The sequence below is a fragment of the Eschrichtius robustus genome, chromosome 1, assembly GCF_028021215.1.
Source record: "Eschrichtius robustus isolate mEscRob2 chromosome 1, mEscRob2.pri, whole genome shotgun sequence".
NCBI lineage: Eukaryota > Metazoa > Chordata > Mammalia > Artiodactyla > Eschrichtiidae > Eschrichtius > Eschrichtius robustus.
This window is the reverse complement of record NC_090824.1, coordinates 97,905,168-97,918,590: the sequence shown is the minus strand read 5'-3', so window position 1 is coordinate 97,918,590 and position 13,423 is coordinate 97,905,168. Positions and strand designations below refer to the sequence as shown.

At 38.6% G+C, this 13,423-nt stretch overlaps 1 protein-coding gene across 1 annotated transcript in view; it reads left to right on the top strand.

Annotated features, from left to right (window-relative positions):
• Positions 1–2,105: 2,105 nt before the first annotated feature.
• The window catches only part of TRPM7 (transient receptor potential cation channel subfamily M member 7), a 111,984-nt gene continuing 100,666 nt past the window's right edge, over positions 2,106–13,423 (top strand). Inside the window, exon 1 of the mRNA XM_068551508.1 lies at positions 2,106–2,303. Within this exon, the coding sequence (XP_068407609.1) occupies positions 2,301–2,303 (3 nt within the window). The 5' untranslated portion in view covers positions 2,106–2,300. The remainder of the gene's footprint in view (positions 2,304–13,423) is intronic.

Here is a 13,423-nt window from a genome sequence, read left to right as displayed (position 1 = left end):
CCACAGCTGCTGAGCCTGCGCGTCTGGAGCCTGTGCTCCGCAACAGGAGAGGCCGCGACAGTGAGAGGCCCGCGCACCGCGATGAAGAGTGGCCCCCGCTTGCCGCAACTGGAGAAAGCCCTCGCACAGAAACGAAGACCCAACACAGCCAAAAATAAAAATAAATAAATAAATTAAAAAATAAATAAATAAATAAATAAATAAAATAAAAAAAAAGAAAACAAAAAAACCCATTTTTTTAACCTTGGTCCTGCTGGACCTGCCAGATGGGGAAGGAATATACAATACAGGCGTACCTTGTTTTATTGCACTTCACTTTATTGCTCTTCAAAGATACTATTTTTAAAGCAATAAAGTATTTTTAAATTAAGGTATGTAGTTTTTTTTAGACATAATGCTCTTGTACACTTAACAGACCTCAGTATAGTGTAAACATAACTTTTATATGCAGTGGGAAACCAAAACATTTATGTGACACAGTTTAGTGCAATATTCACTTTATTGCAGTGGTCTAAAATGGAACTTGAAATATCTCCAGGGTATGTCTGTAATTGAAGATTGTTCACAAGTATGGCTAAAGCTTGTTAGGGAAAATGGGTGGATCAGTTTTGTTGAAGAGAAGATCCTACTTCAGTGAATTGTGTTTTAAAAGGTTTACAAGGTTATAGCTATGCTGAGTGAAAGAAGCCAGACCTCCTCTCCCTTTCCCCAAAAAAGTACATATGGTATAATTCCACTACATAAAACTTTAGAATATGCAAACTAATCTATAGTGACTGAAAACAGATCAGTAGTTGCTAAGGGATGGAGATGGGGAGGGACAGGATGGAAGAATTATAAAGGACAGAAGGAAAGTGTGAGGTAATGAATACGTTCACTGTCTTGAGTGTGACGATTTCATGGGTGTATAAATATGTCAATACTTGTCCAATTGTACATTTAAATAGGCATAGGTTACTTACTGACATGTCAATTACTCCTCAATAAAGCTGTTTTTAAAAATAATTTTATTTTATTTATTTATTTTTGGCTGTATTGGGTCTTCGTTGCTGCTCACAGGCTTTCTCTAGTTGCGGTGCACAAGATGCTCATTGAGGTGGCTTCTCTCTCATTGCAGAGCACAGCCTCTAGGCTTGCGGGCTCAGTAGTTGTGGCTCACAGGCTCTGGAGCACAGGCTCAGTAGTTGTGGCGCACCTGCCTAGTTACTCCCTGGCGTGTGGAACCTTCCGGGACCAGGGCTCAAACCCGTGTCCCCTGCATTGGCAGGCAGATTCTTAACCACTGCACCGCCAGGGAAATCCCAATAAAGCTCTTTTAAAAAAAGAGATAAGATCAGGATCAGACAGAGGAACTCTGGACGTTTTTCCGGAGTGTGAAAAGCAACAGTTAGTAAACTATCCCTAATAGTCAAACCTGGGCTGGTGTGAGAGCCAAAGAAAAGGAAAGACAGAAAAGCCACAGTCTTTGGTTCAGGTGTGTGGTGTGTCCGCGCCGGTGGGAGATATCTCTGGAGGGGAAGGCTAGTGCCCACAGTTAAAGCCAGAAGAATTTTTGCTGGCACAAACAGGGGAAGCTAGAGGAAGAACATGATTTGGGTCAAGATAATTTTCCATTTTGGACTAGGAGACAGCAACACGGAAGGCCTCCACCCTCGCTGAGGCACAGCTACGGGGCTGGGAAACGCTGCTGCAGAGCGCAGGCAGACGCCAGGCCCAGTTAGCAGAGACGAGACCACGCCACAACTCCCGGCGGGATCCCAGGGGCCTGAAACCTTAACTCTCAACTATCGCTTCCTTAAGTTCCACTCCTCGAGCTGAGGCAGATGTTTGTGCAAGTCCCGCCTAGGTATCCCACGGAGATCTGGAGAGAACACCCCACCCAACTCGGCAGACCCGCGGCGCTGGGACTGGGAGTGCTCGTGCCCGACGCGTGCGCGCGGCGCGCAGGGAGGCGGCCTGGAAGTGAGGGAGCGCGCGCCCCTCACGTGACCCGGCCCGCGGGCGGCTACGCACACGACGCGCCCCTCACGTGGTCTGTCGCCAGCCCCGTCGCCGGCGGAGGCGGGCGCGGGCGCGTCCCTGTGGCCAGTCACCCGGCGGAGTTGGTCGCACAATTATGAAAGACTCAGTTTCTGCTGCTAGCGCCGGAGCTGAGTTAGTTCTGAGAAGGTTTCCCTGGGCTGTCCTTGTCCGGCGGCCTCTGCTGCCGCCTCCGGAGACGCTTCCCGATAGATGGCTACAGGCCGCGGAGGAGGAGGAGGTGGAGTTGCTACCCTTCCGGAGTCCGCCCCGTGAGGAGAATGGTACTGGACCCACGCAGGCCCCGGCGGGGGAATGGCCCTGGGGGTTGCGGGCAGGGAAGTGGGAGGACTCGGCTGGCAAGTGTGTGCGCGGAGCCGCTCTTTCTGGGGCTATGGACCGCCGGTTTGCCTTGAGGCTTCCGGACTTGCCCTGGCGGGACGGGAGCGCAGTTCTTTCGCGGGTGAGGAGCAGGAAGCAGGTAGCAAATTTGGCGCGACACCTCGTCGCGGGAATCCCCTGAGCGGAGCCCGGGCTCAGGCGAGGGCTCTTCGGGCCGGCAGAGGCGGGAGCCGCGGAGGACCTGGCTGAGCGGAGCGGCCGCAGCGCGCCAGAGGCAGCGCTCAGCCTGCAAGCTCCGCATCTCCCAGGAGCGCGTTCCTCCTGGCGCTTGTTGCTGGCAGATAAGGCAGCCAAATGCTCTGCTCAAGTTCTGCGTGGAAGCGGAGGGAGGGCTGAGAGGGAGCAAAAACGGGATAGAGGATACGGCTTTGGAGCTGTGCCTTGTTTGCTGCGCAGCGTGTACTCCACAGGTACATTTTCCTCTGGAGCCCAAGAGGAGCGATTAGACGATATTGACGCTAGATCTGGTTTGGAATTTTCTTCAGCAAGAATTAAGGGTTTTATTGGGGCGCTGCTGTATACCGAGGTGATGTGTTGTCTGGATTTATGTCGAACCGCCTCATTCGTTGCACTAGAGAACGGTTGGTCGTGTTTTAAACCAAAGTTGCGAGAGGGATGCGGCGCATTTCACCTTTTGATAGAGATTTTTGTTAAGGGCAGGAATAAAATTAGAAGATTTCTCACAAAGAAAGTCATTTAGATCAGAGACTTGAAGAGCGGGTAGGTATTCCTGGTCAGTAGTTGAACTAGATATGCTTCATGCAAACAATTCTCCCTCTGCTGGAGTCTGGCAGGTTTACTTTTCTCTAGAAACTAATTCAGGTACCATACAAATTGAAACCACGAAAGTAGTTATGCTTTGAATAAATAGTACACCTTTCCATTATTTCCCACATTCTTCGGTAATGTAAAGTCAATAAAAACGTCATTTTACCTTTTTTCGTAATTTTTAAAAGAAAGATTTGTTAAGTTCCTCTACCGACGCTAAATTTTAACATTTATTACTTACGTGGATTTTAAGGGAATCTATTTTGGCGGGGAGAAAGTTGAATCAAAGTGCCTTTCATTAAAAAAAAAGCAAACCATTAATACTGTTCAGTGATGTGTCTAGTTTTCCTTTTTTTAGATGGTAAATAGCATACATTTGAACATACCACTTAAGTATTTAGAAAAAAAATTTAGATACGTTAGAAAGTGGAAATGAAGACGATTCATCATCTTAAAAGCCATTGCTTCCTACTGTTTGGTTAAAACAACCAGATGACTTTGTTTCTAGTGACATTCTAGTGAAAGTCAATTTCTTAGTCTTACCTCAGGTGTTGTTCTTAAGTCCAGCCTCTTAATGTCGCTATCCACACAGTTTGAAATCTAGCCTTCAAAAATTGATGTGGTCAGAGTTTCTCTTGTGTTTGTTGTCTTTCCATTTTTCTAGCAGATGCACTCCCCGCCCCCGAAACAACGTTTGTATGCAGCATTGTTGTTTCTACAGGGAGAAATTTTCACTTTAAAATTTGAAATTAAGAATCTGATTTTATTTTTTACGTTGCTTGGGTTCTGACTGCTGTTGAGTTTTGTGATTTTCCCTACAATTTCCAATTAACTTACAGTGAAACCTTAGGATAACCTAATACTGAGGTTCTCCAATAATGATAATTTGTTGAGCCTCCTCGACTTTAAGGTCAACACTGTGACCTGAAAGTTTCCCTAAGTATGTTGTAGCTACAATGTATAATTCTTATTGTAAACTCTTGTTTAAGGTCTTTGCTTTAAAACTAATCAGCCAACAGACCAAAAAACAACACAAAACAAATAAAATACCAAGAAACACAAGGTAAACTGGAGTGGAATAAATTTTGTTACAAAATTAAAAACCATGGCTATTAGAAATATTTGTTTCATTCATTTGGTAAACACTTAGTGTTTAATATATTCCAAGCACTGGAGTGGCAAAGATGTGTTAGACAAGTTTCCCACTTTCAAACCGCTTACATTCCAGTTATTTATAAAAGAACTACCTGTCTGTTGTCAATGGAAGATGCATACATCACAAAACAAACATTTAGTGTCTAGCAGGCTCTGTGATACTCTGTCTTGAAGGGCAGTATAGATATGCAAAAAGCAAAAAGGTAGTGTGATATTACTGCATAGATTACTGTGAAAGTATAGGGTAGTCAGGGAGAGAGAAAGGAAAGTCTGGGTAGGCTTGCAAAGGAGCTGATAGGAGAAGTGAGTGTCGTAGAGGCAATAGGAATTAATTAACTTGGAAATAGAAGGTATGTAGAATTTGGTATTGGTGGTTTTAGTCTAAGGGAACTGAGCTTTAGAAGAGAAGAGCATCCAAGGAAATCCCTGGTCCAGTGTTTAGGACTTGGCGCTTTCACTGCTGAGGGCCTGAGTTCGACCCCTGGTCGGGGAGCTAAGATCCTGAAAGCTGCACAGTGCGGCCAAAAAAAAAAAAAAAAAAAAGAGAGAAGAGCATCCATAGTTTATCCTAAGATCTGTTGTACGAGTACTGTATGTAGTTTAGAAAGAGTGGAGTATGGGATGATATATGGGGTACTAGTCTGGGAGTGTTATAAAGATAGGCAGGGACCAGATTTCTGAGGGCAATGTATGTTATGCAAAGAAGTTTGGATTTTATTCTGGAGATGAGGGGGTCCACTGAAGGAATCAGTATGGAGAGTGACTTGGTGTGTGTTTAAGCTGAAAAGAGAGACCATAAGGAGGCTGTAACAAGACCAAAATATTTAGGGCTTGAAGTAAAGAAGTAGTAGAAGAAAAGAAGGAACTGACTGAGATGTTTAGGAGTTAGAATATTTAGAATATTTAGAACTTGGTTCCTTTGGAGGAGGTGTGTGTGTGTGTTAGCAAATGTCAGTAATAAGAACCAGACATAAAATGAAAACATGTAGTAGTTGAAGTCATTACTTAATATGTGCAAATATAATACTTAAAGGCAGTACTTAAAATTGTGTTTTTGGCTTTTATTTTTATTTTTTTTACAAATTTATTTATAGCTGCATTGGGTCTTCATGGCTGCGCACGGGCTTTCTCTGGTTGCGGTGAGCAGGGGGCTGCTCTTCGTTGCGGTGCACGGGCTTCTCACTGCGGTGGCCTCTCTTGTTGTGGAGCATGGGCTCTAGGCATGTGGGCTTCAGCAGTTGTGGCTCGCGGGCTCTAGAGCGCAGGCTCAGTAGTTGTGGCGCATGGGCTTAGCTGCCCCGTGGCATGTGGGATCCTCCCGGACCACGGCTTGAACTCTTGTTCCCTGCATTGGCAGGCGGATTCCCAACCACTCTGCCACCAGGGAAGTCCCTGGTTTTGATTTTTAAATGAAGGTCTGTTGAAGCAAACACTTCTAAAATTTAAGTTTGAGAGTTCTGCCAACCATAGATATTTTTGATACAGTACTCTGATATTCTCTTTCGTTAACATTCTAATGTGGGAGATTTCAAACATACAAAGATATAGTAAAATGAATCACCATATACCCATGACCCTTTTCAACAGTTTGAAACATGTGAATATTGTTTCTGCTATTATCCCTCTGATTCCTCCTCAACTGGGTAATTTAAAAGCAAATCCCAGACATGTTCCATCTACAGGTACTTCGTTATGTGTATCTCTAAAACTTTAACACATCCATAGTACTATTAGCACACCTAAAATTAATAATTCTTTAATATCATTAAATATTCAGCATATTTCCTTAATTGTCTCATGTTTTTTTTTCCCAGTTGGTTTGTTTGAATCAGGATCCAAAGAAGTCCACACAGCATTTGGTTGATAAATAAGTCTCAGTCTCTTGTATCCCCTCACCCCCTTTTTTTGGTCTTGTCATTTAACATTTATTTAATGAAAAAAAAAAATCCAGATCATTTGCCCTGTAGAATTTCCCACAGTTTGGATTTTGTTGAATGTATCCGTATAGCATCCTGTAACATGTTCCTTTCTCCTCTGTATTTCCTGTGAACGAGTGGTTAATCTAAAGACTCAGATTCTAGTTTGATGTTTTGGCAAGACTGCTTCACAGGTAGTGCTGTTTACTTTGTATTGCATTACATTAAGAGGCACATGCTGTCTGGTTGTTTTTCTTTTTTTGATGTTAAGATTGGCCAGTGGGTTGGTGTTGTCAGCTGCCTGATCTTTGAGTTGTGAAGTTCCCCATCATACATTCACATAATAGTAGCAATTGATGATTATTGCCATTGCTCAGTTATTTCACTCTGGGTTTCTGTTTCTCCTTTCTTTTTGGGGGAACCTTTCAGCATATGATTAAATTTTACAGTGTTATTTTATTTTATTTTTTTAAAAGAGATTGTTCTTTAAATGCCTGTTTTAAGTCTGGTGCCTGGAGGCAAAGTTCAGAGTAGTTGAGATTAGTTTAGAACATGAGCAACATTTGGCTATCTATGGGAATTTGAACTGAGTCATTTATATGAATTGGTATAAAAACACTTAGATGTGTGTCACTTTTAGAAGGGGCTTTGTAATTATTAGATTAGTTTGAATATGAGTGAAATGTGTGACTTGGAGAATTGGACCTCTTCTAGTTTATCTTTATAAAAATGTTGGTTTAATTTGAATTAAGTTACTACTTTTAGATATTTTGTTGACCCTTTGGTTCGGTTCACCTAGGATTTAGAAAGTTACTCTGGATCTTTTGGGGGAATATGTGTTTAGTTTCCTGACTACCTAAAGGTTTTAGAACCCTGTTGAAGAAATTTTGGTGTATGGAGGTAAGCAGTTCTTTGAAATTGACAGACTTGCCTGTTCACCTAAGCATCTTTGCCAAGTCACACTCTTTTATGAGCATCACTGTTACTCTGTGAAAGGCAGATGGTAATCTTTTTTATACTTCACCTCAGGAGCAGTACTAGGATTAAAGTCTGTGAAACACTATTTGTCCCTCCTTGCGTCATGAAAACATGTTAATAACTTAACACCTCAACTATCCCAGCTGCCAGACTTCTGAAAACTTCAACCTTTGGAAACCCAACTCCTCATAGAAAGAAAAAAAGCTTTTGAGCCAAGCCATTATCAGAAATATAGCACCCTTAAGCCCAGAGTTCACTGGTTGAAAAATATGTGCAAAGTGAAATTTAATAGGCTTAGTTACCTACTTTTCTCTGACAGTTTGGTAGTACATTAGGAATCATAGAAGGAAAGTTATCTGGGAAGCAGACTATTACTGTAAGGAGGAGACTGGAGAAACATTAACTAGAATAGAAAGATAAGACTGTAAATTACCCTTCAGTATGTGAACTAGCGGTCTTCTTTGTTTTTGAGTATAATTTACCATACCCAGTACCTGGAAGGTGCTCTACCCAGAAGGTACTCCTGACTAAACAAAGTGTGTTATAGACTTTAGACAAATTTTCACAATATTAGCTGACATGTATTAGCATTTTGTGGCCATTGTTCTAAATGCTTTACATATATCGATTACATATATCACTCTCAAGACTCCATTATGAAGTAGACACTTTTTTCGCTCTCCATTATTTATATAAAGAACAGAGAAGCAGAAACACTCACCAAAGGTCATAAGGCTGTTAAGTGGAAGAGTAGGTGTTGACTTGCCAAATTATAGAAACCTGGAGAAGGATCTTGATATTCAGGGGCATGTATATTAGTGAGATGTCAGATGACAGGTGTTAACTGTTAAGTTAAAAAGTTAAGGTCATTTAAAAAAATGTCACCTTTAAAAAAATTTTGTCATACCATATTTTCTTTAAATGCTATAAAGCTTAGTAGAATTTCCTTTACTACCAAATTTCTATGTAATAACTTTAGGATAGGTTATTTATAACTCAGTTGTATACATGGTATTTTGACGAAGTGCAGAGATTTACTATTCTGAGGGGATCCTTAATAGATTGGAAAAGTCATTAACTAAACTAAATAGATTTTGTTATAGGTAGAACTGGTTAATAAAAACCATAGATGCTTATAATGAGTGTATCAACAAAGTATCATCACACTACTCAGGGACAGAGAATAGGTTGTTATGGTTTACTCCAATATGAAGGCTCAAGATTTGTAATAGAGAATGTCCAATACTTCTTTAGATTTCTCTTTTTCAGATCAATTTTTGTGGCATCATCTGAAAACATATCAATCAATGGTCATTGAATTAGGTATATGTGATAGATCCATTTAATTCAACAGATTCTGTTGCTTTTGAAAAAATATTTTATTAGGTAATAAGGAGCCAGGGAAAAAAGTGCAGAATTTAAATTGTACTATTTGACTGAAAGTACATAATATTTTAAAATAAATGTATATAATTTGAGTTCTTTGGTAGTTTTTTTTGTTATGGAATTCAGATGTATAAGTGTGTAGATCATAATATAGCAGACAGTGCTTATCACCCAGCTTAAGAAATAAAATATTGCAGACAAAATTTGATGTACCCCATCAAAATCCCATTCCACTTTCCACTTTTTCAGACATAGCTTCTATCCTAAATTTAGCCTTTATTGTTCCTTTGGATGCTTTTGTAATGTTGTTACCTAGAGTATGTATACTATATAGTGGTCTTCTGGTATTTCTACGTTTGATATATATAAAATGATGTACATCTTTTTATGGATTTTTTTTTTCTTTTTCTTTTTTATTGAAATATAATTGAGTTACAATATTAGTTTCAGGTGTACAACATAGTGATTCAATCTTTTTATAGATTATACTCCATTTACAGTTATTATAAGGCAGGGGATATGGGGATATCTGTACACTTATGTCTGATTCACTTTGTTGTACAACAGAAACTAACACAACATTGTAAAGCAATTATACTTCAATAAAGATATTTAAAAAATAAAGTTATTTTAAAATACAGGATATATTTCCTGTGCTGAACAGTGTATCCTTATAGCTTTGTTTTTTCCTTTTTTTTTCTTTTTAATGAACATTCGATTTTGGAGATTAATTCATGTTGATACATGTAAGGTTTAGTTTATCCCTTTCAGCGGCTATATATTATTCCATTATAGGAATATGCTGTATGTTGTCCATTTTATTGTTACTGGGCATTTAGGTTGTTTCCAGTTTTTTTACGAATAGTGATGTAACATTCTTGTATGTATCATCTTATGTACACATGTGAGAATTTTTCTAGGAAGTACATATCTAGACGTAGAATTGCTGGGTCATAGGGTAGGTGCATCTTCATCTTTGTAGATATTGCCAAAGTGTTGACCAAAGTAGTTGTGCAGTGTCCACTCCCTCTAGAAATATATGAGAATTCTTTTTTTTTCCCCCCAACATCTTTGCCAGCACTTAATTGATGAGGTTCTTTTATTTTGCCAGATTCATGAATGTGTAGTAGTTCCTCATTGTTTTAATTTGCATGTCCCTGTCCACCGATAATGTTGTGTATCATTTCAGGTTACAAGTTTTTGGCTGTGTTTACCTCCTCTCTGATGAATTGCTTTGCTCAGTTTTCTAATGGATTATCTTTTTCTTTTTTATTATTTACTTCTAGAAGCTCTTTATGTATTCTGGATACTAATTTTTGTTTTGTTTTTTTTTTGTTTGTTTTTGTTTTATAAGCTACAAATACCTTCTTCAGTCTCTAGCTTTTAAAATTTTTACTTTGTTAATGGTGGGCTATTTACTTACTTTTAGGTTGTTGGTGTACATTGGTTTTTAATTTTAGTGTAATAATTTATCAGTATTTTCTTTATAGCTTGTGCTTTTTCTTATCTTGAGGTCATAAAGTTATTTATTTTTTGGTAGTAGTTTTAAAGTTACGACTTTAACCCGTCTAGTATTCATTTTGAATTCTAGTGTGATAGTTCATATACATATAGTATATTGGTATTATCTTCTGATTTGTATTGCTGTGTCTGTCACACACCAAGTTTCCTTAAGTGCAAGTTTCTAAGTGATTTACTCAGTTGTTCTGTTTGTCTTTTGTGTCAATATATTTATTTGGATTTTTTAGCAATCTTAGCAGTCTGGTAAAATTTCTTGAGTTAGTGTAAGAAATTTAAATTTTTTTTTTTTTTTTTGCCAACATACTTATCTTTTTTTCTCCTAAAATGATGAATTTTGATCCCTTTTCATTTTAATAATAATTCTTTATGGTAAAAATGAATTATTCTGGGTAAGACTTTATCTAGAATACCTGAGGAAAAAATTACTGCTGTTTGAGCTAAATTGAGGTTGGTCACTTTTTAGACTCAATGTCTAGTCTTCAGTTATTTAATATCTTGGGCTCCATAGTATGGCATGATGGCAACTGCTCATACTTATCTTTATCAAACATTTTCTATCCCTTAAATTGAGGGCAGTATTGGGCTGGTAAGCAGTCAGGGTAGCAATCTCCACGAGGTCAGCAGGACAGCAAAACCAACAGAAAATAAGATGGGTTGTAGTAGTTGGACTTTTTACAAACATAGTCATGGTCTGAATCTGATTCTGTTTATTTTTTAATATATAAAACTTTCCCAACTGTTTATCATTCCACAGAAGCTTTTCAACAGTGTCTTTAAAACCTGTTCAGAGGGTTCACATTTGAATTATCAGTAATATCTAATTATTAATTAGTTAAGTGGTTGGCAGCCAATTAAGCACAAGAGCAGAACTCTAGCGTAAGGGCCTGTAGGAGTGCCAGGAGATCAAATAAATTGGACTCTGACAGAGGAAGTCAAAGAGTGCCAGCTGTTTTCAACATTTTGCTTCAGGCTAACCTTAATTTTTCTTTGTCATTGTGCTGTTGCTGGCAGGCATGCTGACCTTTGTACAAAATTATCATGTAACTCAAAATTTCTAAATCTGTAGTGTCATTTAACTTTTTTAAGCTACTGCATTTTATTAGTAGGCAAACTTCCTTTTAATTTGATTGCCTTTTGTCTTGAGTATGGGTCACACTTTCCTGTTTCTTCTTATATCTAGTAATTTTGGATTGTTATCATAGGTGTTGTGAATGTTAACTTGGAGAGACTCTGGGTTCTGTTATAGTCCTCTGAAGACTACTGATTTTGTTTTTTAAAGTAGTTGTTATGGACTGAATGTTTGTGTCCTCCCAGAATTTAGTGTTGATGGTATTTAAAGATGGTGCTTTGTGGAGGTAATTAGAGTTAGATGAGGTCATGAAGGTAGGGTCCTTATACGAAGAGACCAGAGAGCTTGCTCCCTCTCCTCGACACAGTGAAAAGACAGCTGTCTGCAACCCAAGGAGGGGGCTCTCACCAGACACAGACCTCACTAGCACCTTGATCTTGGATTCCAGTCTCTAGAAGTGAGAAAATGAATTTTGGTTGTTGAAACCAAAGTTAAGTCTTCCAGTATTTGTTAACAGCAGTCAAAGCAGACTAGGATAGTAGTTGATTAACTTGACTGTACTCAAATTCCAAATTGTGTCTCCTTCAGTGGGCAGCAAAAATATCTGTTCAGTTATTTTATTCTTAACTGACATGCTTGAAATCTGCCCCATGTATACCTACTTCATGGGTCAGCTAGATTTGAGCAGAGTTAATGTGCAGCATTTAAGGTTCCCTTTCTGTGACTCTGTCCTTTGCAGAGTCACTTTTTCCATCACTTTCCAGCTGCTGTTGTCACCTTGAAGTTGCTATTCTGGTTCTTCAAGCGAGTAAGACTGGGATTTCTATTGGAGTTTTAGCTACTTAGTAGGTGTGGAGTGGGGCCTGTCTTAGGCAAAAAATGGGAAACTCACTCAGTGCTGTTCCTTTATCCTAAGTACAGACTTCATCTGATTTCTGCTTGCTTTTGGTTGCCTCTCCAGTGCCATTAAGTAGTTGTTTTTTTTTTTTTTTTAATTTTTATTTTGTCCAGAGTTTATGGTTATCTGTGGGAGGGTTAATCCAGTAGAACCTCCATAGGTGGAAGCTCCTTTCTAATATTAATATATAGAACCATAGAGTGTATTTAGTTGTAAAAATAGATTGATTTTCACGTTACCTTGAAGTAGAATTTTTAAAGCAATCTTTTTTTCCCCCAGTTTTTGCTATCAGCATATAGGCAAGAAGGATGTGCTATTACTGACTTGTTTGAAGAGTATTATGTGGTTAGAAGGTTTATTTATAGCATATGTGCCCCTTATTGCTATGAGACAGATAGGAAGAATTTATAACTGAATTTTGAAGAATTGTGAAATATGACTGTGTGTGCGGCATTTTGCTAAAACACGGATCATAGTCTTCAAAGCAACATTGTGAGTTAGGTACTGTTATTTTTTTATATTATAGGTGAGGATACAAGTTCAGAAACTTGCTTAAGGTTGCACTGACAGTATAAACAACAAAGCTAGAATTCTAACAGGTTAATCTGACTCCAGAATCTGTTCTCTTTAACCACTGAAGATCACAAAGTGATCCCTAAGTTTCCCTCTTTTGCTAACGTTCTGTGGATATAGTTAGTTTTTACTTTACCTAGAGCGTTTAAGTTTAGGAATTTTCAGATTTGTGTTTGTAGTGTGCCACCTTTTGGTAAAATTCAGTAATGCAGTCTAGCAAAAGAAGTATAAAATCAAGAATATAAATATATATATTTATAATCCAGGGTACATTTGATTGGATACCTGATGGCAGAGCAGAAACTCAGAATTTCAAAAATTGCAGAAACCAATCATTGGGAAGGATTTGCAATTATCAGCTGGGATATGTGACTATCAGGTGTAGGAAACCTGCAGGAAAAATAACTTTGTTAATGTACATCTAAAACTCTTTAGCCCCACCTCTTTTTTCACCTCATTAGAAAGCAACTTTTTTTTTCTTTAAAAATATTTTTATTTATATTTATTTATTTATTTATTTATTTTTGACCATAAGAAAAGCAACAATGATTGCAATTACCAAACACGAAACACACTCATACTATGTCATAATATTGACATTCAATCCAGTAATCCTCCACTGTAACAGCTTCTTTACTTTGCAGTGAAAATTGATTTGTATATTTTTTGCCTCTGAGTCCTTGTGGGATTTTTTTTTTTAATTCAAACAGAAAGTCACAAAAATATAATCATCCTCAT